The sequence below is a fragment of the Ictalurus furcatus genome, chromosome 3, assembly GCF_023375685.1.
Source record: "Ictalurus furcatus strain D&B chromosome 3, Billie_1.0, whole genome shotgun sequence".
Lineage (NCBI taxonomy): Eukaryota > Metazoa > Chordata > Actinopteri > Siluriformes > Ictaluridae > Ictalurus > Ictalurus furcatus.
In genome coordinates this window covers 8324710-8350334 of record NC_071257.1, presented here as the reverse complement: position 1 = coordinate 8350334, position 25625 = coordinate 8324710, and the positions used below count along the sequence as shown (strand labels likewise).

General features: G+C 37.9%; 2 protein-coding genes across 5 annotated transcripts in view; both read left to right on the top strand.

Moving 5' to 3' along the window:
• The window catches only part of LOC128605322 (fibulin-7), a 31659-nt gene extending 27878 nt beyond the window's left edge, over positions 1 to 3781 (top strand). For 2 of the 4 annotated variants that reach the window (XM_053620623.1, XM_053620625.1), the window contains exons 7-8: positions 159 to 297; positions 2605 to 3781. In XM_053620623.1, coding sequence (XP_053476598.1) covers positions 159 to 297; positions 2605 to 2980 — 515 coding nt within the window. In that variant the 3' untranslated portion in view covers positions 2981 to 3781. The remainder of the gene's footprint in view (positions 1 to 158; positions 298 to 2604) is intronic. The other 2 variants (XM_053620626.1, XM_053620627.1) reach the window with 1 other exon arrangement.
• Positions 3782 to 9406: 5625 nt separating this feature from the next.
• tmem87b (transmembrane protein 87B) lies at positions 9407 to 24675 on the top strand. The gene is made up of 20 exons (XM_053620622.1): positions 9407 to 10309; positions 13051 to 13111; positions 13259 to 13350; positions 13430 to 13564; positions 13926 to 13970; positions 14081 to 14137; positions 14240 to 14333; positions 14466 to 14527; positions 14716 to 14899; positions 15434 to 15533; positions 15628 to 15721; positions 16585 to 16660; positions 18331 to 18435; positions 18624 to 18682; positions 18773 to 18876; positions 19707 to 19780; positions 19886 to 19956; positions 21322 to 21374; positions 23151 to 23181; positions 23283 to 24675. The coding sequence occupies exons 1-20, from the start codon at positions 10157 to 10159 to the stop codon at positions 23322 to 23324; spliced, it is 1692 nt and encodes a 563-aa protein (XP_053476597.1). The 5' UTR covers positions 9407 to 10156; the 3' UTR covers positions 23325 to 24675.
• The last annotated feature ends 950 nt before the right edge of the window (positions 24676 to 25625 follow it).

The window sequence follows — 25625 nt, the reverse complement described above, 5'->3', positions numbered from 1 at the left end:
TGTTCAGTTGTTCATCATGCATGTTCTGTTAAACCTGTTCCTTATCACCACATGACCCCTCTTCATGTTTTTGGGTGTTCTTTTCCTCACTCAAACTCTTTTCTTTTTTCTCTGTTTCTCTTTCTCTCCTTCCTCCTCACATGCCTATGCTGCTCCAGATGTGGACGAGTGTCTTACACAACAGCATAACTGCAGCCGTGGCACCACCTGTGTCAACACCGGAGGAGGTTTCCAGTGTGTAAATCCAGAGTGCCCACACTTGCACGGAAATATCAGCTATGTCAAGACGTCACCTCTGTGAGTGCCAGTGCACACACAACTGAAACAGCCATAAAGACCAAACACAAATTGTGCTGTTTTTTTTGTGATGTTCTTCTCACCTTAACGCCTTTGTAGTATTCCAGCATGGACATCTGCAACAACAACAACACTAACAACAACAACAGGAGCTACTGTGGAGTCCAAAAGTCTCAGACCACATTGAAATTCTGTTTTATTTAGTTTATTTTTCCATTTATAACTGGAAATAAACAGAATGTTTTAAAGAAATAACTGAAATTTAAACATGACATGTTCAAAATAAGTATTAATAAATATTCAGTATTCAAGATTCTTGTGGAGAAAACTTATGGAGCCCATGCCAGCTCGAGTGCACATGTTCAAATTCATGTAAATATTCTATACATTTTTTAAAATGATAATATCATTTGTAATTAAACATTTTGTATTAAATTTGTAAAGCTTGAAAAACAGAAGCATTTTCTTTCATGCTCTCAGACTTTTGGACCCCACTGTATACTGGCCAAACAATTTACAATGAGCTTTGTCTGGTTTAGAAATGAGTTGCGTTTGTGTCAAATGTGGACAGTCTTGCCAGCTTTAGACTTTAAATGAAAGAGTTTGCCAAGGTATGCATTTATTTTCCACAATTTCTTTCAGCATGAAAACATTTCTAAGAAAACTAATTCATTTGCATCAAGCATATTTATATGTTTGTCCACTTATATGTATTGTGTAACCAAGCTATGGGTCAGGAAACTAAGCTATTAGTGAGATGATGTTTTGGGGTTCAGTAAGTTTACATTATCTAAAGCCATAACATTAATACCTCTGAGAGGTGAAGTGAATAACATTGATTATCTTGTTACAATGGCACCTGTCAAGGGGTGGCATATATTAGGCAGCAAGTGAACAGTCAGTTCTCAAAGTAAATGTGGTGGAAGCAAGAGAAATGGGCAAGCGTAAGGATCTGAGTGACTTTGACAAGGGAAAATTGTGATGACTTGACGACTGGGTCAGAGCATTTCCAAAACGGCAGGGTGTTCCCGGTATGCAGTGGTTAGTACCTACCAAAAGTGGTCCAATGAAGGATGGGTGCCCAAGGCTCATTGATGCATGTGGGAAGCGAAGGCTAGCCCGTCTGGTGTGATTGCACAGAAGACCTACTGTAGCACAAACTGCTGAAAAAGCTAATGTTGGCTATGATAGAAAGGGGTCAGAACACACAGTGCAACACAGCTTGCTGTGTGTAGGGCTGTGTAGCTGCAGACCGGTCAGAGCACCCATGCTGACCCCTGTCCACCGTCAAAAGCACCTACAATAGGTACATGAACATCAGAACTGGACCATGGAGCAATGGAAGAAGGTTGCCTGTTCTGATGAATCACGTTTTTTTTTTTACACCATGTGCACGTCCGGGTGCGGGTGTGTCGCTTACCTGGGGATAAAATGGCACCAGGATGCACTATGAGAAGAAGGCAAGCCAGCGGAGGAAGTGTGATACTCTGGGCAATGTTCTGCTGGGAAACCTTGGTTCCTGGCATTCGTGTGGATGTTACTTTGACACACACCACCTACCTAAACATTGTTGCAGACCAAGTACACACCTTCATGGCAACAGTATTCCCTAATGGCAGTGGCCTCTTTCAGAAAGATAATGTGTCCTGCAACACTGCAAAAATTGTTCAGTAATGGTTTGAGGAACATGACAAAAAGTTCAGGGTGTTGACTTGGCCTCCAAATTCCCCAGATCTCAATCTGAGCAACTGTGGGATGTGCTGGACAAGCAAGTCCAATCCATGGAGGCCCCACCTTGCAACTTTCAGGACTTAAAGGATCTGCTGCTAACATCTTGGTACCAGATACCAGCTCTTGTGCAGTCCATGCCTCGACGGTTCAGAGCTGTTTGGTGGAACAAGGGGGAACCTACACTATATTAGACAGATGTGGCTGATCGGTGTATATGCAAGTTGCCAAACTATACTTTTTAGCCTCTACTTTGTAATCTGCTATGAACTATATAATGGTTGAAATATACAAAATATATTTTATTGCTATCATTACTGGTACAAATAAGTAAATGATTATTTTGTCATTTGTATAGCCTACAATGACAGATGTTTTATTAAAGATACTACTATACTACTTGAAAGCTAATTGACCTACATTGACTTTTACCCATTATAAACCATTATTAAGGGAATGACGCTAATCTTGCTAGAAATAATCACAGTATCATAGTGATGTGTTATGATTTGTACAATGCGAATACATTTCACTCATAAACCATTAATTAATCATTAGTTATGCCCTACCCCTTTGCAGTCAATGTGAGAGGAACCCCTGCTCCATGACAAGCCGTGCCTGTCACCTGGCCCCAAAGACAGTTTCCTATCACTACCTGTCTCTGCCTTCAAACCTCCAAATCCCAGCTACGTTGTTCCGCATGGCCACAGCGACCGCTCCTGGCCGACCAGGACCCGACAGCCTGCGCTTCGGCATTGTGGAGGGAGGACATGCACGAGGCATATTTGTCATGCAGCGCTCAGACCGCCAGACTGGTGAGCTGATCCTTGTCCAGCAGCTGCTCGGGCCACAGGAGCTCAGCGTGGACGTGGAAATGGCTGAGTACTTGGATCGCAACTTCCAGGCTAAACACCTCGCTCGGGTCCATGTTCTCATCTCTCCATATAAGTTCTGACGAGGGAGAAGTTCCACAGGCGAGCTTTGCCCTTTCAGTTGAAACTGGAATGATGGTAGAATAAGCTTTTTCTAAACTGAAACATTAAGGGCAAAAATGATTAATCTTTGTAAATATGAAATAAATTTTCTGTCACTTTACTTTCAACTGGCTTTAAAAACCAAGCAGTAAAACTTAAAATAATACCTAAATACAAAATCTCTGTCCTCAGTATTCTTTTTCAGCTATCTGTGTGTCGGATTCTGTTATTTTTACATTTTTCATAGTTTTTTTTCAGAATAATTTGGAACATTGATCATGACTGTTGTTTTTAATAACACAAAGTAACACATAAAAAGACCAATGTGAACCTACTTGATTTATTTATGTACTGTATATAGGCCTGTCAGCAAAACAGCTCTTCTGTGAATTAAACAGAGAACAAAAATGTATCCTGGATGAACTTATTCTTTTATTTACTTTTTTTCCTCCCAAATCCTGAGGAAGTGGTTAAGCGACTGGACATGTAACATGTAATGTATTCATAACTACCTTTTTGTATCTGTGCATAATAAGCCAGGTGTCTTTAAATGAAATTCTGTGTCTTTCACTGATTTTCTTCATGGAGGATCGACATTGGCCATAAAAATGAAAGAATATACATCAGTGTGTCTTTTAATGATCTATTTCGAGAAGTATAGAAAAGGAAGGTTAACCATCTTGCTGTCTCACTCGCCCATTCTCTAGAATTATGAGTAGATTAAAGGGACCACACATTTCCAGAAGCACGTTTGGACCAAGTGCCTTGGCCTCATAATGGCAATGAGCTGTAATCGTCAGACCTCAGTTGCATAATTATTAGTAATGACGTCTTTCAGATTTTCTCTTTGATGTACACAGGCTTTTACATCTTATGATGAAGGGTTTGTGCCCCACACAGTCAGGGACTTTCACTAGGTAGAAATATTAAATGCATTAGAATTCCCCTGAGCCACGGCTTTAAGGAAAATGAACAATGGGCTGTAATGTGACCACTGCTTTAATTGATACTCATTGCTCTCTACATATAGTAAATATGCCTGCTGCTGATAAAATTGTTAAAACCAGTGGTAGCGCATTGATGGGGCAGTTGGGGCCATTCGGGATCAACCATATCAGCCGTTCAATAAATATTAATCTTCATAAAGTCATCGTTCACTAATCCATACATGTTAAATCCTTTTGAAATACTAATGACCTCTTTTGAGTGACCAATGACTTTAAAAATGTGGTTATTTGATAGATAAAACCCAATTTTCCTTTGATTTGCACTAAAGGAGCAGCAGAAAGGACAGTTTTGCCAGATTTGCCTATAGTTTAAAAAATACTTTTTGACTGAAGAACTTGGTTTATAGTAATTATTCTTAATTAAATTTAATACAATTCTGCAAAATGGCAATGTATAAGTGTAGAAAGTGTGTCTAAGATATACAGAAGCATTTCTATTGCGGAGATTGGGAGTGGGGTGGGGGATTATGGAGTGAAAAACATCCGAAAAATTAGTGAATTACATGTTTCCTACTCCTGAGAAAAAGAAGAAATATGTCTTCTTTTTTCCAGTGCCCAAATATTTTGGGCTAGTTTTAGGTCTTTTGGAGATGCAGTTGGTCTGGAAATTTTGCTGAAACTGGTCAGCACCAATTAATGCTATTAGTTGAACAAATGTAATATACATTTAAAAACTTCTCAAAAAGAGCTGGTAGACTGTAGGCTGGATGGCTGTATGTGGTCGACTCTCGACTGCCTATTATAGCTTTACTTCTTAAATTCACTAGACTGTAGCTTGTAGCATAAGTCAACATGATAGCCAACTTAATTTTGCTTGAGGCTATGTCATTATTAATGTTGTCCCACACCACCAAAATCTACGGTCACCAGTAGCAGCTGGTTAAAAACTGAATTTTGTTGATGACAAAGTCAAATCACAATGTTCCAGTTTCAGAACGAATTATCTGCCAGAGTTTCTCACTTAATCAAGCACATATCTCAGGTGTAATTCAGAGCAAAATAAACCATGGGACACTGAAGCTGTGAGGCAACAATGTTACCTGCTGCATCACCAATATTGGCAGTTAGGAAAAATGAAAACAATTAAACAAGTGTTCCATCATTTTTATGTGAGGACTTATTCATTGCCCTCTACCAGATTGAAATAGGAATCTTAATTAGTGCACTATTATAGGCAAGTGTACTTCTTTGTTGAATCAGTCAATGTAAGTAGTGTAAGTTACTGTAAGCATATGTTTGTCATACTGTTGATATTAGACAGTGTTGGTAATTCCTGTAAGACAAATAACTAGACAAAAATGTTATATGTTACAAGTGCCTACTTAGAGTAATCCAGATAGGCCTTTTCTAGGTATAGATATTTTTCCCCAAATAAAATTAAAAGTCACAAATATTTCTCAGTTCACTTACACATTTACAAGATTTTCTAATTCCAGGGATTTACCTTGAAAGTGTTTCTTTCAAATGCAGGGTGTTCAGAAACTTTTGCCCAACATTGATATATTCTGTTATAAGGTGTCATCGACTGTGTTGATATTGTGGACTAAAGCTACAAGTAAAAATCCAAACTTATACTGTAAAATATTTAAACAAATATTTATTGTTTTTCATTTCTGACAATTATGCATCATTTCTGCTTTCTCTAGTTCATACATTTCAATTAAACATAAATGCTTAAAGAAAAGATGAGAAACTACTATACAGACAAACTGTAGAGGACACATAGGAGATGTGAAACAACTCGGTCCTCACACCTGGTTATAAATCATCAATGGCAAGGCAACCAAGTAATGAGCTGCTGGAGGACCTGCTGCTTCAGCACCTACAGTTTATACCAACTACAAAGAGCAGGTCTGCCATGCAGGGCAAGGGTGAAAAGGTCATCATTTAAAGACTACAGCAGGTTAAATATGGCTAAGACTAAAGAGCATTTGAGTGAGTTCATGGAGGTAAGAGTTTATGTTATGGGCAGTAGTAGCTCAGTGGTTAAGATGCTGGACTTCTGATTAGAAGGTCATAAACTCAAATCACAGCACTGCCACTGCTGGAACTTAAGCCTCAACTGCTCTGCTGTATAAATGAGATGAATGTAAGTTACTCTGGATAAGTGCATATGTATAAGTACAAATGTACATAACTATAAATACAACTGAAAGATTACCATACTATTTGTGTAACTTCTTAGCAGCCATCAAAGCCTCTCCTGACTGGCATTTTTCTCCTGTTGTTTTGGTAGGAGCATTAGGCCCCCTTGCGGCTAGCATTTTCTGAACAACCTGAAACACAGGGAAACAGTAAGCACCCCTTCTGATTTGGTTTTAAAGACCATTTTATCCCCTAGCAGTATGTTCTACAGCGTCCCCTATAGTCAACTATGAATGTATATAAGATAACTAACTGGGAATCAACACAAGTAAAAGTTAAAGTAACTCATGAGTAAACTACTCAAGGACAAGTTTCTCACATGTACAGTGGTGCTTGAAAGTGTGTGAACCCTTAATTTTATATATATATATATATATATATATATATATATATATATATATATATAATTACCCAAAACATGATCAGATTTTCACATAAGTTCTAAAACTAGACAAAGAGAACCCAATTAAACAAAGGAAACAAAATTTTATACTTGGTCATTTATTTACTGATGAAAAATGATCCAGTATTACATATATGTGAGTGCCCAAAGTCTGTGAACCTCTAGGTTTAGCAGTTAATTTGAAGGTGAGATTAGAGTCAGGTGTTTTCAGTCAATGGGAGGACAATCAGGTGTGAGTGAGCACTCTGTTTTATTTAAAGAAGAGGGATCTATCAAAGTCTGATCTTCACAACACATGTTTTTGGGAGTGTATCATGGCATGAACATGATTTCTGAGGACCTCAGGAAAAGAGTTGTGAGTTGTTATTGCTCATCAGGCTGGAAAAGGTTACAAAATCAGTGTTTGTAATCCACCAATCCACAGTCAGATAGATTCAATACCATTGTTAGCCTCCTCCCCCCCCCCCCCCCCCCCCCCCCAGGAGTGGTCGACCAATAAAGATCACTCCAAGAGCAAGACATGTACTAAGCAATGAGGTCACAAAGGAACTCATGGTAATTTCTAAGCAACTAAAGGCCTCTCTCACATTGGTTAATGTTAATGTTCATGAGTCCACCATCAGGAGAACACTGAACAACATTGGTGTGCTTGGTAGGGTTGCAAGGAGAATGCCATTGTTCTTCAAACAAAACATTGCTGCTTGTCTGCAGTTTGCTAAAGATCATGTGGACAAGCCAGAAGGTTATTGGAAAATTATTTTGTGGACACACCAGATACTGAAAGCAAAAGTTCACATACTTTTGTGACTCACAGATATGTAACATTGGATCATTTTCCTCAATAAATAAATGACCAAGTATAATATTTTTGATTGCTTGTTTCATTGGGCTCTCTTTATCTACTTTTACATCTGAGGATGTTTTATATTGTATTTATGCAGAAAAAAAACACAAGCTTTCAAGCCCCACTGTAGTTAGGAATCCTACGGATCAGAGTATCAAAAAAAGAGAACAAGTGGTAGGCTCTTTGAATTTTGTTTTCTAAGTTTTATTTATCATCAAAATGCTTATAAACTGTGAACAAAAAGTCTAGTCCAAACACTATTATGTTGTTATAGTAAGCCAGTTGCTGAGCACATTGGAGTTAATAACGCACTCTAGAGGGGACTCTACACAGCAGGGGTGTCCAAACTTTCTGCAAGGGGTGCCAGATTACATCTCAGATTATAATTCAGTAGGACTGCTCGCTTTCTGTAACTCAAATGTGGATTAGGGCTGTAACTGAACAGTGACTGCATTCCATTGCAGTCATGTGGCATGACTGCAATGCACTGATGAAAGTGATGCAAATGGGAATTACATTCACTTCTGATACAAAGTCAGTTTTAATTTTTTTAAATCCTCGTCTGATTGTTTCTCACTAAGAGATAAAGCAATGTAAGAGTTCCTTACTACTCCATGTTAATGCCCATGGTTTTGGAATGGGATGTTCAACAAGCACACACATACATACATACCGAAACTATTGGAACAGCAAGGCCAATTAATTTTGTGCTATACACCAAAAACCTTTGGGTTTGAGATCAAAAGAAGGATATGAGACGAGAGATTAGGATTTCAGATTTTATTTCCTGGTATTTACATCTAGATGTATTAAACAACATAAAACATAGAACCTTTTGTATCAGACCACCCTATTTTTAGGTGAGCAAAAATATAGGAACAGATAAGACTTGAAGTAAATTAAAATGAATAACACTTAATATTTGGTTGCATATCCCTTGCTTGCAATAACTGCATCAATCTGAAGACCCACTGACATCACCAAACTGTTGGTTTCTTCTTTTGTGATACTTTCCCAGGCTTTTACCACAGCCTCTTTCAGTTGTGGTTTGTTTTATGGGGTTTCTCCCTTCAGTCTCCTCTTCAGGAGGTGAAATGCTGCTCAATTGGGTTAAGTTCTGGTGAGTTACTTGGCCAGTCTAAAACCTTCCACTTTTTCCTCTGATAAAGTTCTTTGTTGTGTTGGCAGTGCGTTTTGGATCATTGTCTTGCTACTTGCTACACCTTCCAATTAATTTGTATGCAGTTCACTGTAAATTGGCAGACAAAACGTTCCTGTAAACTTATGAATTCATTCTGCTGATACCGTCATGAGTTACACCAATAAAGATTAGTGAACCTGTTCCAGAAGCAGCCATGACACTACCTCCAAATTGTTTCACAGATGAGCTTGTATGTTTTGGATCATGAGCAGATCCTTTCAATTTTCCACAGCTTGGCCTTTCCATCACTTTGGTAGAGGTTAATATTGATTACAGAACTTTTGTGGCTCATCTCTGTATTTCTTTGCAAATTCCAATCTGGCTTTCCGATTCTTACTGCTGATGAGTGGTTTGCATCTTGTGTTATTGCCTCTATATTTCTGCACTTGACTTTTTCTTTGAATGGTGGATTGTGTTACCTTCACCCCTGCCCTGTGAAGGTTGTTGTTGATGTCTCTGACTGTTGTTTTTGGGTTTTTCTTCACAGCTCAACGATGTTTCTGTCATCAGCTGTTGTTGTTTTCCTTGGCCAACCCATATGGTGTCTGTTGTTCAGTCCACCAGTGGTTTCCCCAATGCTTTCCCATGCAATGCCTCTGATTGATTTCCCCTCTTTTCTCAGCTTCGAAATGGCTTGCGTTTCTCTCAGACAGCTCTCTGATCTTCATGTTGGTTTATCTTTTTTAACAACAAATGCAGTCTTCACAGGGTTTCTAAAACCAAGAGTAACAGGACTAACAGGACACACCTGGGTAAAAACGAACAGTCACATGTTCCAATATTTTTTCTGTCCTACAAATTGGGTGGTCTAATACAAAATGTGCCGTGTTCTATGTTGTTTAACACACCTACACATAAATACCAGGAAATAAAAACTGACATTCAAAACTCTCTTTTGATCTCAAACCCAAATGTCTTCAGTCTACAGCGAAAACAAATGAACTGGTCTTGCTGTTCCAATAGTTTCAGAGGGGACCGTATGGGTGTGATGGTCAAGTGACCACATACATTTGGCCATATAGCACATGTTGCATGAGTAAAACAGGAAATAAATAAAAATCTGATCGAAACTGATAAACTATGGAAAGAGATACGCTGATATATAAAAATACAGTAAATTCTATAAGGAGTAATATAATGTTTTATATTTATATTATAATCCAGTTTTGTTTTTTTTTTTTTTACACTGTATGAGACTTTAGGAAATGACTGAAAGTGTTTATTTGTTCTCACTCTATAATCATTTTTTTTTTTAGTTATAACCAGTTCTTTTCTATTAGGTCTATATCACTAGGCTATTGATGATGTTTGGTATTTTGGGGATTCCACAGAAGCTGTCACTTAGTAGGACAAAAATGTATTAATCCCAATTTATTCCCTGACCCCTACATAACTGACCTACATAGAGTATCTAGTAATGAAATATACATCTACTCTACTGTGTAAGGGCAGATGACAGCACTAAACAGTGTGTGAAACCAGGACGCCACCACCGGCCGCTGTGGACACGACCTCTCTGTAATACACTGCACTGCATGCCCAAGCGGCCACTCAGCTATGGACGGTACTGTTGTTTGGTGGACGATGAGCGCCACTGCCCTGCACAAGATGTCCTGCTCCTTATTCCTGTCCTGCATTTTATTCATGTCAATCATCGACGGCGTTTACACCGCTCCGGAGACCGGACGCTGGATTATTACAGTTGTCAATGTAAGTAGACACAAGCAGTGAGTGCAGTGTGTGAGTGAGTGTTCGGGCCGGTGAACAGGGCTTGCTACTATAACTAACCAAACGGCCGGTTTTCATAGCAGTATATTTCATTTCAATTAAATCCACCGTCACTCATCTTGTCGCATTATAGTAGCTTGTGGAATTCCTTCTCCGAAGCGACAACACTCAATAATAATAATAATAATAATAATAATAAAAGCTTTACAAATGGTTAGCTTATTAGCATGTCCGCTAAATAGCAAGTTGATGTGGCGTTAAGTCATGGCTAATACGACGTTCTAAACGAGAACACAGAACCATTTCTAAACTAAACACACCGTCCTGGTAGGCTAGTTAATCTAACACAGCTGCGCTCTAGCTAATGTAGCTAGCCTGTTTAATTACTGTAGCTAGATAGCTTTCTGTTTCAGCTAACACTCAGAAATTAACCTAGCTACTACATGACAAGAAGGTATTAACCGAGAACAGGGGGTTTTCGTTCTTCGGGATTTTTTTCTTCCCATTATTATTTATTTATTTCTTGACTTCCATGTGACTGTTATTAAATATTTAAAGGCAGTCCCAGTGTTTAGAGTTGATATCTAGTGGCTGTTTGAAAGATGAAGCTGCGTCTCAGCAACGTGACAGAAAGCAGCAGAGCATTAATGCTGGACAACTGCTGTCATATATTCAGTGTCACAAACACATACCTGTATTGTGGTTAATTGGCCATTTTATCATTTTTTAAATCCTACAATAAAGGTGCACTTCAGCCACAATAAGCTGTCTCTAGTCCATGTATAGGTATTACTACTAAGTACAGTTCGAATAGTATGTATGGTCAGACACCGCAGCTTTGCTTGTATTTTAAACAATTTACCAATGCACAAATTCAACACTGCAGGAAACTGACCCATTGTGTTAGCACATTGTGCATGGGGAAAAAACAAACAAACAGCTGTTGTCTCCAAAATCGCTTTCCCACTGAGTATGGTCACAAATCTGAGCCCAAAGCCTGGTCCATCAGATAATTTGGACGGATGTGGCTCAGGTGGTGGACAGTGGACAGTTTAGTGGGTTGTCCACTAATCATAAGGTTGGCGGTTCGATTCCCGGCCAACATGACTCTACATCTGAAGTGTCCTTGGGCAAGACACTGAACCCCAGGTTGCTCCTGATGGCAAGCTAGCACCTTGCATGGCAGCCGATCTGACATTGGTGTGTGAATGAGAACTGGTGTAAATCAGTGATAAACTGCTAAGGTTAAAAAAAAGCCACTATATAAGTGCAGACCATTTACCATAATGCTGTTCATGACAGAAGGTTCTGGACTATTGAATAAGGTGAACTATACAAAAGTGGGACAGTTTTTGGTAGTTCCACCATTGCACAATGACAAAAGCTTTATCCTGCTAGCCTTTGATTATTGTATTTTTTTTTGGTGTAAAGACACAACCTTCCTAAATATATAGCTTGATAGAGCTTTAATGTGGTAATGAGAGACATTTGAAGGCACTGCTTTTCACTGAAAGAGTATTTTGTGACAGATCATCAGCAAAAGTGGGACAGTGATTTTTAAGTTAATAAATATTTTTGTTACAAAAAACACAAACACACACAATCATCCTTTTAAATGCTGGGTAACTCGGTTCTGACTGAAAAAACCTGCAGAATTGTGAAAATCAATAGGCCTTTTAAACAAAAACATACAGTAATCCATTTTGTTAACTAATGCTTTTGAAAAATCTCCATAAACGTTGCTTGCAGAAAAACGCAGCAGCATCTAAAATGACATTTTCATCTGCTTTTGGGTCATCACTGGAACTATGTTTTCTGTGGCAGCCTTTGCATTTATCTGAGGTGCTTGTCTTGTGGTAATTGTGGTCCTCCCCCTATTCTTGTTTTGATTTTTCAACATAAGTAAAGTGTTCTGGGCTTGTTATGAATGTACGACGGTGGCTTGGCTCACAACAAGGTCTTTGAATGATGCTGGTCAGAGGTGGTTGACCCTTGTGGTAATCATTCATGGCTATAAAACTGTATTGGCTCCTGATATTTAAAGGGCTAGCTAGCATGAAATGTATTTGTCCCACTTTACCTGATGTCTCACTTTTTGCTGAACTCACCCTACTACTCAAAATTCACAAAAGTTTTTTTTTCTTTTAAAAACAAAATGCAAAATAGGCACCTCTCATTTTACTTTAAAATGTGCTTGGTACAGTTGTGTGTCTCCTTCACAGAGGGTACTATTGAGCATGAGACAGTGCAAGGTGGTGAGCAACCCAAACAAAGTCAATATATTAATCTTAGTGAAAGCAAGTTTGAGTCAAAACACTACCAGTGGCACTACTTGTGAAGTAGGACAATACTTTGACTGTTGAATTTGATTAATAAATCATCTGGATTATTTTCTAGCTCCAGTCACTGTTTGGGGTGCTCGGTGCTGAGGCAAGAAGGCTAAATAAATTCAGCACAAGTTCTTAGGCCTACTTACTGTATGTATACGGTCATCAAGCAATGGATACAATGACAAAACGTGTCAATTTACAATCACAAAGATTGAAAACTTAGAAAGTATATCAGGTACATTTACCTAATATGAGTAAAATGGGTTCAGGGATACTATAGGCGTACGTCAAAAATCGACCACTGGGTGTATATTTTTGTATTATACTGTGATACAATGTCAGTGGAATTATGTCTATGATTAATGGCCTCTGTGGATTTTTTTTCTTTGACAGACATCAAGACCTTTGTTATTAAAAAAGTCGATGTACAAAGACACTGACATCCAGTTAAAAGGTAAGGATTGCATTCAGTGCAAATAATATGATCAACCAGGATGCCATGTGGCTTTTTGTACACACTGCATATTAGTTATTGACTGATTGTTGTGTAAGCACACTGTAACACAACGGGAGGTAACTAATGATGTTTTCTCCTTTGCAGTCTCTTCCTTTAACTGTCCAGTAGAGGTCTCGTTTGATATTAGGTGGTATTTAAAGTTCTACCCTTGTCACAACGAATTCAGTAACATCGAGGTGAGTGGTGTTCGTGCATGCTATGAAGGTGCTTATGTATGAATCAGATATTTCATGTTAAAGTTTCCACTGCTACCAGGAAATGTATGAGAGGACACCACTGAGTAGAGGAGAGGGTCTAGACCCCAATCCTCTTGCACCAGGAGAGTACATCGAACACCATTACAAAAAATTAACCTGCAACAACGGGATCCAGGTTTTCCCCATGCTAAATGTATGTAAAAACAGGTATCATTTAATTTCATAATGGCTTAAACATTGCCTCAGCTTTTAAAATAGTAGCAATTTAGAATATCGTAGTCAGGCATCATTTTATTTTCTTGGGCACTGGGTATGGACACTGAGTAGAGATGTATTGTGCAATTTGCATAATAAAATTACATTAGTAAAATTACACCGTTTTTATCCAGCAGAGAAGTAGCATGGCATGCATTACACATTGCTACATACTTCTCAGAGCTCTTGTTGTTTTGCTCAGTAGCACTTTTTGGACTAATATCAGTTTTTAATCGAACATTTCTGTGCAGTCAGAATGTCGTCCCTGTTCTCTAAATGTGCTTTTATATTATCTGCAGAAATCCCAAGCAGAGCCAAGAACAGTGGACCCACAACGAGAGGAGGTATTTTATGTAAGACTGTATAGGCCTGTATAATGGAGGTTTGACTAATTGTGATACTCACAGAACGCGCTTATATTGAACTCTGTAACGCTTTGTATTAATCTTGTTAGGATGCCAATTATACCAGGTGGCTTACAGCAGAAACTGAAGCTAAACCAGGTAAAAAGGTAAAGTTCATGTTTCTTTAAGTCTGGAAAAAAAAAAGAAGAAGCAGTTTGTAAAAGCAGGTGTAAAGCAGTTTTATCAACAACACCTCCTTCTCTTAAAAGGATAATGTCATTGCGACAACATGGAGAGATGGACCATACATACTTGTGGTTTTGATCAAGTCCGATAAAAAGGACGCCAACTGGAATGTAACCTGTAAGCCTCGCGGCATATTTATTATTTATTTAAGACTTTCCTATAAACACGAATATTGGAAATTTAACTTATAGTAATATTGCCACTGCTGAAGTACTAATTACAATAGTAATGTCTTTTACTTTGTTACAGTCACTGTGATTATGAAAGGAGACCATGGTTACATTTCAGTCACAGAATGGCCTCTTATGATCGTGAGTGTTTTAGTTGATATTTTTTTAATTATATAAGTTAATTTTAATTCAGCAATGGTATTTGTGAGATGCTATACACTTCTAATCATCTTATGTCTGTTTATGCCTATATAATTGATATATAGCCTTTTTTTTTTTTTTTTTTTTTTTTTAACATGTTGTGTGGCATTTATTGTCCACACCCTTAGTTCTACATGGTGATGTGCATTGTCTACATCCTGCACGCTCTGCTCTGGTTCATGTGGGCCTCTTGCTACTGGAAAGACCTGCTGCGTATCCAATTCTGGATAGCTGGTGTGATCTTCCTGGGCATGGTAGAGAAGGCAGTCTTCTGTGCCGAGTATGAGAACACTAATGCTGTTGGCTCAGCATGTAAGTGACAAATAAAACCCAACAACCCTAAGACAAATATGTGGTTTAGTGGAGTTATTATTTTTTTAGTTAAGGCCCCAATTTCAGCCATTTGTGCCCCAATTTTGGTACGATTGGTGAATTGTGACGTGGTGCTGTTTTCAAGCCCGGGGTCAGTTCAGAGAACCAGTCCTCTTGAATCCTGGGGCTCACTTCAACCAAACCATGTCACTTACTGTTGTAATTTTGGAATGCCACGGAACAAGTTGTTAGAGTTATTAATATATAAAACCTGATATTCATGGAGTTGGAGCACTGTCATTTTTCTTGATATTTTTTTGTGTTGCGAGTGCTTGCACTGAAAGCATTGGAGAAAATGCATCGTGTGAAAACATTCATTAAAATGGCTTGACTAAATTTCACACAACTATTTTAAAAATAAGACATTAAAAAGCTTTGAATGCAAATACTTTTTTCTAATTATCCTCTTTTTATTTCTTTTGTTTGCCCGTTTGCAGTGTCATAAACAATGTCGGTTCTCTCCTCCTTCTACAGCCCAAGGCCTGCTGATTTTCGCTGAACTTGTGTCAGCTCTGAAGAGAACCCTAGCACGACTCTTGGTCATCATTGTCAGTCTGGGCTACGGTATAGTCAAGTGAGTAGAGGGTAAAAGCTGCTATATATTAAATGATATCTGAGATGGTGACAACTATTAAATGATGTGTGTTTGTGATTGTGTGCTTTTCCAGGCCTCGCTTGGGGACTGTCATGCACAGAGTCGTGGGGCTAGGTGTCTTATACTTTGCCTTTTCTGCCATTGAGGGAATTTTGAGGATTACTGGGGTAAATAAGCTTTACTATTTACTTATTAAATTGTACGTACTAGTTACTAGTGCCTACTTTCTTTTGCATATTCATGTAATCAATGAAAGGAGAGCTCCACCCTGAAACACATTTAAAGATGGTTATATTGAAATATTTATGATGTGCTTAGTGGTAAGTATATGAAAAGGATTATGAGAAGTTAGCAGTTTGTCAGTTGCACTGACGTCATGGGGGACATTGCTAGCGCAGTTACAATGCCATTTAACACGTGAGAACAGTCAAGTTTTGCTGCTAGCTCCTAAAAACAAACGTGCAAGAGCTTCTTTTCTTACTCACCATTTTCCACGTTCAATATCATATATTAATGAGAAATCCAGCGTAGAGACAACAAATGTTGGTCTCAAAAGTTCCAGAATTCTGTGTAACTATACAACGCGGTTACAGCAGAGATCTATGAGATGGCGGCACGATGGTGTTGACGGTGGTATTAGTATGAAAGTTGACGCATTGGAAGCGGAACGGTTTGAGCAGAGTGGACCGATGAGGAAATGAGAGAGCTGGACAGACCAAATGAATAAAGCACTGCTGCATCACTCTCTCTACACAGAAATGAAATGAGAGCTAATTCCTACTGGCTGAATTATCAGCACGTAGTCAAATGGCATTGTTTAAAGAAGCTGAAACCAAAAATGTGAACCCAGGATTTCATGACAATAAAATAACGAAAAGTCTTGGACGCACATTAACGATAAAGTAATTCAGGGTGGATTTCCCCTTTAATTAATGTAATAGCTTTTTCTGTAAAATATAAAGAAAAAGTGGGTGAATCTGGTTTTTCTTGCCCTGTGTATGTAAGTGTGTTATATGTGTTGATCGGAAAGGGCCAGGACAGTGTACCAGCTCTGATCACTGCCATTGTACTGACTCTGTTTGACTCCAGCATCATTTGGTTCATATCCTTCCTAAAGGTTTTGCTCTTCCAATCAAATAACCATATGTACCTGGAAATGCTATGCAGTCTATTAGGGTTAGCACAATAATAATTGCCCTTTTAAATGTTAAAACAAAAACCTTTTACCTTTTTAATTAGGCTGGAAGTTAACTTGCAAATGTTCCAGTAAATTCAAAGTAGAGTTTCCCAACTTTTTAAATCTTGCAGCCATAAAAGCTCCCATGACCCACAATAGAACTGAACTGAACTGTTGTAATATGTTTGCCTACATCTGTAATCAAAGGAACCAGACCTAGAAGCTACAGTGAGGCTTCAAGACCTCACTTTGATTCACAGAACAAAGATTTTCCTTGTAGTCTGTACATGAATATCACTTATTGCTAATGAAGCTGCAAGTGGCACCATTATGACTCCATGATTTGGTTGTTTTCACAAAAATAATTAGAAAATGGCTTAATAATACTTATTATATTATATTATTATAATAATTAAGATTTTTAAATTGAGCTAATATCATTTTTAGCAAATACATTATATGCCCAAATGTTTGTGGACACCTGACCATCACGACCGTATATGGGCGTTCCTAAAACTTTTGTCCCATTGTTGGAAGCACACATTTGTGTATAGGATGTATTTGTAACCTGTAGCATTGCAGTTTCCTGTCACTCGAACTAAGAGGCCTAAACCTGTTCCAGTATGATGCTCCTGTGCCCAAAGCGAGCTCCATGAAGACATGGTTTGAGTGGAAGAACTCAAGCAGCCTGCACAGTCCTGACCTCAACCCCATGATCACGTTTGCGATGAATTGAACGCAGACTGCACCCTAGGCCTCCTCACCCAACATCAGTGCCTGACCTCACTAATGTTCTTGTAGCTGAATGAGCACAAATCTCCATAGCCACGCTCTAAAATCTAGTGGAAAGCCTTCCTAGAAGAGTGGAGTGGAGGTTATTATAACATCAAATGGGAACTAAATCTGGAATGGGATGTTCAAATAGCACACATGGGTGTGATGGTCAGGTGTCCACAAACATTTGGAAATACAGTGCAATTCACATTATAATTATATTGATTCCATTCAAGAACACCACAGCCCTGCACTAAAAGCATAAAACGGATGAAATGTAATAGGTTAAAAACGCCAATACTGTAATGAATTATAAATGCTTGAAAATGTGTTTGATCAGGATCTCATGGTTTTCCTGTATAACTGACTAAAAGTGTGTACACCCGTTGAAGTGATCGTATTGTCATAATGAGTGAATGCTGTACTTGATTGGCTTTGGTTTTTCCCTTATCCTGAATTTGCTCTTTCACTCATTCTTGCTTTTCCTCTACCTCTTTTTCCCTTTCCATCTCTGTCTTTCTCAGGCCAAAGATTCTGACCTGGCCTTGCTGGCCAACATTCCCCTGGCACTGCTCGACTCCTCTCTCTGTTGGTGGATATCCTTTTATGTTGAACAGTGCATACACAAGGGCCTCCTCTGTTATCATGTTTCATTTCTGCATGCTTACTTCACCGTTTATTTATCTCTCTTTTTTTTTTTGGAATGAAGTTTCTTTGACAACCTCTTTGATCCTTTGACAGTTCTCTTTTTGTCAGTGGTGTTCACAAGCTATGACGATTCTGCCCTAAGGTTTTATGTTATTTCCTTGACGACTTCTTAAATATTTGTTAGTCTTGCACAAACCATAAAGACGCTGAAACTCAGGAGAAACCCAGTGAAGTTGTCCTTGTACAGACACTTCACCAATACCCTCATCTTTGCTGTAATTGGTGAGTAAATTAAGAGATATTAAAATGGAAAATAATTCTGTTCCTGGGATAGGCACTGGTTCCCTAGGCATCCCATATGTTTCTGTGGTTAAGAAAAAAAATATTCATTGATTTGTTGAATGTTTTTTTTGGCTTCTTTTACATGATGTGTATATAGTACATAGTATTTACGTTTGCCTTATTTTCAGCCTCGGTCATTTTCATGGTATGGACGACAAAGAAATTCCGATTAGCAGACTGTCAGGCTGTGAGTATCTGCTGCACTATAGTTTTCATGCTTTCTCTTTAAAAAAGAGGGATATGTGATGTGTTTTACCTGTGCTGATGTTTTGAGCAGGACTGGATGGAGCTCTGGGTAGATGATGCCTTCTGGAGGTTTCTGTTCTCTATCATACTGCTTGTCATCATGTTTCTCTGGAGACCATCTGCAAATAACCAAAGGCAAGTTTTGACACCAAAATGATTTCAGTGTCACCCCTAATCAAATTAATACAGAGACGTTGTACATTGGGATTAATTAATACAGAGACGTCGTACATTGAGATTAATTAATACAGAGGTGTTGTACATAGAGTCTAATTGATACGGAGACGTTGTACATCCAGTCTAATCGATACAGAGACATCGAACATCGAGTCTAATTGATACGGAGACGTTGTACATCCAGTCTAATCGATACAGAGACATCGAACATCGAGTCTAATCGATACCGAGACATCGTACGTCGAGTCTAATCGATACCGAGATGTCGCACGTCGAGTCTAATTGATACCGAGTCTTCGCACGTCGAGTCTAATCAATACCGAGTCTTCGCACGTCGAGTCTAATCGATACCGAGTCTTCGCAGGTCGAGTCTAATCGATACCGAGACGTCGCACATGGAGTCTAATCGATACCGAGACGTCGCACATGGAGTCTAATCGATACCGAGACGTCGCACATGGAGTCTAATCGATACCGAGACGTCACACATGGAGTCAAATTAATCTTTAAATACATGGTGCTCAAGTGTATATAATTTATGCAGTCCACGTTCTTATTTGGGCTTTGACTCTGTAATGTAAACAGTTTTCCTTAATAATTTTAATAAATCTGAACCAAAATTTAGATTGATTAACTTATCTTAAGCTATTCAAACTATTAAGCCTGGACAAATGTATACAGAGAACATTTTTAAACTTATTTAATGATTGTTCTCAGTGCAAGCAAACTTGAACCTTGAAAGTGAATCTGTGCTTTATATTATACCCCCCTCCTACCCAATGCTATAGATACGCATTCACACCTTTAATTGATGATTCAGATGATGAAGAGATTGAAGAGTTCTTGGTGTCTTCAAATATTGGTGAGCAATAATCTGTTCATAAATTTCCATAAGCATCAAGATGATTTTCCTCCACAAGATTTTCCTGTGCTGTGTGAACTCATCAGTGTCTTGCTTTATTTCTAGCTGATGGTATAAAATTGAGAGCTGCTAAGACTGAGATGAATGGAACATTGAAACCTCCTGCTTCTAGTGTGGTGTGTATCAGCCAAGAAGGAAAAAAAATAGCAACATAATACCAAATATACAGTCAGCTGCAGAATTATTGGCACCTATGGTAAACATGGATATAAAAAAAAAACGTTATCTCATAAATAAAACTTAATCTTAAAATATGAGAACATTTTAACATTTAATTTAAGTAAATTTACCTTATAATTTATTTTAATTTTTTTAACCATAATTGCATGTCACAATTATTGGCACCCCTGAATTCTCATGAACATAATGTTATTAAAGCATTACCACGTGTATATTTTACTTTTTAGCATCATCTGAATGTTTCACATGGGTTTAAATATGAGGTGACAAAGAGGCCAGATTCACCAACCTGGGGAAAATTAGGCAATACATAAATTAAATCAGACAAATAATTTAATAAATATATTAATATAAAAATATGCCCATATCCACTGTTAGAGCAATAATCCAGGTGTTTAAAACAACTGGAGCTGTAATAAACCTGACTTGGAAGAGGAAAGGTGTATTTTTCTCCCATGTAGGCACAGTGAGGAAGTTGTGTAGATGTTGGTAGCATGTTGTGGTCACTCCAAGTCTCCAAATCTACAATTAGACACAAATTCCATGCTAGGTAGCTATTTGAAAGGCGGACAAGAAGAAGGCTTTTTCTTTCATCGAACCAAAAATACAAAAGCTTGGAGCTTGCTAGATGCCAATAGAACTTTTACTGGAACTGGGTTCTGTGGTCAGATGAGACAAAAATAGTGCTTTTTACTGACAGATACAAAGGAGTGTTTGGTGTAAAAAGATAGATGGTCATACAGAAAAGAATCTGTATTGTTACGCGTGGTGGAGGATTTGTGATTTTCGTCCAGAGAACCCGGGACCTCTGTTATAATACTCCATGAAGTATCAGGAGATTTTAAATGAAAATCTGACTGACACTTCCAGGAAGCTACACCTGGTTCATGGAGAATTCTGACTCAGGCAGGTTTTGTGTGTGTGTGTGTGTGTATGTGTGTATATATATATATATATATATGTATGTATGTATGTATGTGTGTATATATATATATATATATATATATATATATACACACATACATACATATATATATACATATATATATATATATATATATATATATATATATATATATATATATATATATATATATATATATATATATATGTATGTATGTATGTATGTATGTATATATATATATGTATGTTTTTATCTTAGAATAAATTTAATTGGGATATCTTTCATTTTCAGTGCTAGTTAACCATAAATACCTTTACCAAGGGTGCCAATAATTTTGGCACTGTAATTTAAAACAAATAGCAAGCAAGCTAACTGTAGGAATGTTTTTTTTCCTCAGGATGAAGACTTGAAGTGGGTGGAAGACAACATTCCTTCCTCTTTAACAGATGTGTAAGTGGGAAAATGCTGCTTTGTTCACTTTCAGGCGCATTATACGAGGGCGAGTTAAAAGAAAACCTTAATGTTTAATCTTGCATTTAGGTGTCAAAAAGTGCATAATATTGCTACATAGGTGGTTTTCACACTGGGCGTGTTTGCTGCGGTTCGAATCTGAGTGTGATGGTTCCCGGCCCCCACTGCAGCATTGGTCTGTTTTCAGACTCACCTGATTCTATCGAACCCGGTGCATTTGTGTTCGTCTTACATCATCACAAATGCACATAGAGTACACAACACAACTTGCCATTTAAAAAAAAAAAAATTATTATTTTGGTGCTAGTATGTGCAGCAGATATTATGCACAGCGGTAGACCTCTTATGTCTTATAAAATCCCCTGTCACTCATGGTACACGTGTATTGTGGAAACTAATGACGTCGTCATCAGCTACAACACGTGTGCAGGTTGCTTTCCTTCCAGAACAAGTGCGGACCCGGGTACGAGCTGCGTTCACATTCACAGGAATCACGGCTCAGTTCCAGTGCATCCGAACTCAGGCCACCTCCTACACGTAGTCTCAGGTTCGGTACCGCGGCGCGCTTTCCGGTCCGAGTGACAGCTTTCACATTACCAATTTTTCATGTAAACTGCACACTGTTTCAGATTAAACTCCAGTGTGAAAGCCCCCATAATCTCCATTTTGCTCAGTGCAAGTGCTCCAGCGCTTTCCCAAGTGTCCAGATTCCTCCATAAAAAAAAAATCTTCTGGTTGCTGTTTTATGTTGCACTTTTAAGGTTTTCATTTGACTCACCTTTGTGTAATATCACAAAAATTATCCTAATGATCACAACAAAAGGATTAATGTAAGTGCTGAATCTGATTTTCTTTTTCGACATGCTTATAGTTTTGCTACCTGATCTGTATCTTACACATGATCCCTGCTGAACAGTAAACATTCTCAGTATTGTGCACTTTCCGTCTAGATAAGAGTAACACTCATCTTATAACACTCATCACATTAGACATCAGAACCAATATATTTTCTATCATAATATATGCTGATGGTGATTTAACCTAACGAAAACAAGCTTCTATATGCATGTATTTCTCAGACTGGATTGACTGTGAAGATCCCTGTCTAAGTACATCGTAATGTGCAAAAGGTTTAGGCATCCTATTTAAAAAAAAAAAAAATTAGTACAGACTTTGTTGTAGATTTTTTATTTTATGACTTCTACATTATCAAGTCTGTACAAAAACGTTTTAGATTCCCAAACATTAGTTTTCTAGCAAAAATGAAATGTTACAAACATTTTTCTATATGTTATTTAAAAAAAGCAGTATATTAAGTGGTAAGAGACACCTCACAGACAAAAAACAAAATAATGGCTGCTGGATTTTTGCTGCAAAAATAAGAAGCAAGTGCGACAGTCAAAGTCTCCAGAAGAACCGTGTCTGCAAGATGCTCAATTAAACTTACAGCCAGTTTCCTCAAATAACTGCACTAATTCTACCTGAGAATACTTTGTTTTTTATTTTTTGTCACACCAAATATTGACTTTGTTTCATTTACTACTGTTTACTGCTATTTTTTTTAAATGTAGAAACATTTAATTTCATTATTTGAAGGCATCTTTGCATCTCTACAGCATTTCTTTGCATGTGCCTCAAACTTTTGCACAGTACTGTATATCCTGTTAAAATAGTTACTTTGCCCTCATGCTCTCATACACACTAGGAAGAATGTGTTCAGAGCTCCTCTAACTTACATGACTATATATGTTTCAGTGCTCTGCCTGTTCTTCTCGACTCAGATGAGGTTTGTTCAATCGACCCTACAAAATATTTCTTTTCAACTGAAAAGCTTTTTTTTTAAAATACAGGAAATGACCATGCTTTTCAATGTGGGTCACTTTGCAGGAAATCATGACTACAAAATATGAGATGTCAAAAATGCAGTGAACGCACAAACGAACGGCCTCCTTCTGAGTCTAAAGGCGCTGCTGCTGCTCCCATTACCGGTCACTTACCAGTGAGAAAAGGATAAAAACCAGACAAGAGACAGAGACTGGTGAAGAGTTTGATGGGGGATCTGAAGAGAAGACAAGAAGAATTGTGCTTCTAGTCACAGGAGTATCCGGGATCACTTAGCAAACGGTCCTTTCTGTATTCATGCCTTTTATATCTAATGTATAATATTTACTGCTTTTTCCCCCCTCCGGAAATACAAATATTCATTCACACAACCCATCAAACCAAGCAGAAATTACACCATATTTATTTTTCACTGTACCCATTTTCACTACTTCGTGCCAGCCAGTTGATGGCTTGGGTTTAGAATAATGTTGTTGGTTGTTGTTGTTGTTTTTTTTTTTGTTGATTTTTTTTTTTTTTTAAAGCAGGGTCTTAATGAATATTTCAAGGACATGAAGTTGAATGACCAAAGACGGTTTGTTTAGTCTTCATTAGAGGGGGAAAAGTTCTGAGATTCTCTTCAGGCATCCTCTTTACTTAATATATTTCTTGTTATTTACGTTTCATGTTGGCGAGCCATTTTGCTTCTGAAAATACAGCATTGGAGCAGAAAGTTCTGCTTCGTTTGTAAATATACAGAAGTTTTCCTAAATGGCTGGGTAATGAGTACATTAAAATGCAAAGGTATAAACTCCAGCCTGGTTGTTAACTACCGAACCAAGCTGGATTACTTTAGCAGGAAGCAAAATGTGCCTCTCACATCAAAGAGCAATATGTCGTTAATATTCCTCCATGGCCTTGTGTATTATTATTTTTATTTTACATACGTTTTGGTTGTTTTTTTCTTCTCTGTTGATTTTCTTTTTCTTATTTAATCACAAGCCTTAGAAAAACTACGAATGGACAATTATTGAATCATACGAGTAGTTGGTTTTGTAGAATCACACATCTTTGCCTATTTTCTGTCAAATGTTGTCATTTCTTTTTCAGAGAAAAGCACAGTTTGCCACGCAGAGACATACCTACAGGACAGCTGTTCTGAATTAAAGATAGTTTGAATCTATTGTAGCATTTATTTTTGCATTTAAGTGATTTTTTTGCCACATGAATGCAGTGGTTAGACTGATTCTGTGCAATATTTTGGTCTTTTCTACTACTTTTTCCTCGAGTGTGTACTTGAGGATTTTGTATCTCCTCCTGAATTATTATTTTTTCATCTTGCTGTGGAAGATCAGATTCTTCTTTTGCAGATTTGTTTCACTTTGTCCATTTTCATGATGCATGTTTTCCGATTTATGATGGTTTGCTTCAAATGTAAATAAAGATTCTTTATTTATGGGTCTTCTTTTGTACTGTTACTTGTTGCAAAAGTACCAATTTGCTGCATGGTTCTGTAGTTTCATTATTTGATAATTAGGTCATATTTATGTTGCTTTCCCATAATTTTGATAAATGAGCATATAACGGTAACACTGGGCATGGTCCAAAGACCAGCGCCTAATGAAGACGCTGAGGTGGACAGGCGTGATTCCTTACCACTTAAATTCTCTGATTTTAGAAGATCTGTCATTTACTAAGAATTTAATACTGGTGCATTCAGAAAATATAATATATTCCTTACTACAATTTAATTATAACTAAAAGCTACAAAGACCCCTCTTTTATGCCTGTTCAGAACTGTGTGGTCATGTCACATCACATAATGATTGGCAGTAGGGTCCCCAGGCAATGCAAATTGGGAACAGTGCTAGGTGCTAGAAAAGTTTGAAAGAAACAACAAAATGGAAGAACAGGTACCTACCTCCAGCCTCTGTCTGTACTGTATACCTGCTCATTCATGCAGTTATTCATACAGTCAATCAAGTGGCAGCAGCACAATGCACGAAATCATGCAGCTACAGGTCAAAGGCTTCAGATAATGTTCATCAAACATCAGGATGGGGAAAAATGTTAACTAAGTGACTATGGAATGGTTGTTGGTCCCAGATGGGCTGGTTTGAGTATTTCAGAAACTGCTGATCTCCTGGGAATTACACAATGGTCTCTAGAGGTTACACAATGTTGTGAAAAAAAGAAGATAAAATGGCAATGGCGGTTCAAGCTAACAGGAAGTAAATGGTCTGCCCTTATATAACGCTTTTATCCAAAGCGCTTTACACTGTGTCTCATTCACACACACACTCACACACCTATGGTAGCAGAGCTGCCATGCAAGGTGCTAACTTGCCATCAGGAGCAACTTGGGGTTCAGTATCTTACCCAAGGACACTTCGGCATGTGGAGTCATGC

Excerpts from the sequence above, each read along its gene's own strand:
- tmem87b (XM_053620622.1), top strand. The coding sequence starts at position 10,157 with ATGGACGGTACTGTTGTTTGGTGGACGATGAGCGCCACTGCCCTGCAC. Across the intron at positions 14,138-14,239 it reads AAGCTAAACCAGGTAAAAAG|GATAATGTCATTGCGACAAC; the intron begins GTAAAGTTCATG and ends TTCTCTTAAAAG. Across the intron at positions 14,528-14,715 it reads CAGAATGGCCTCTTATGATC|TTCTACATGGTGATGTGCAT; the intron begins GTGAGTGTTTTA and ends CCACACCCTTAG.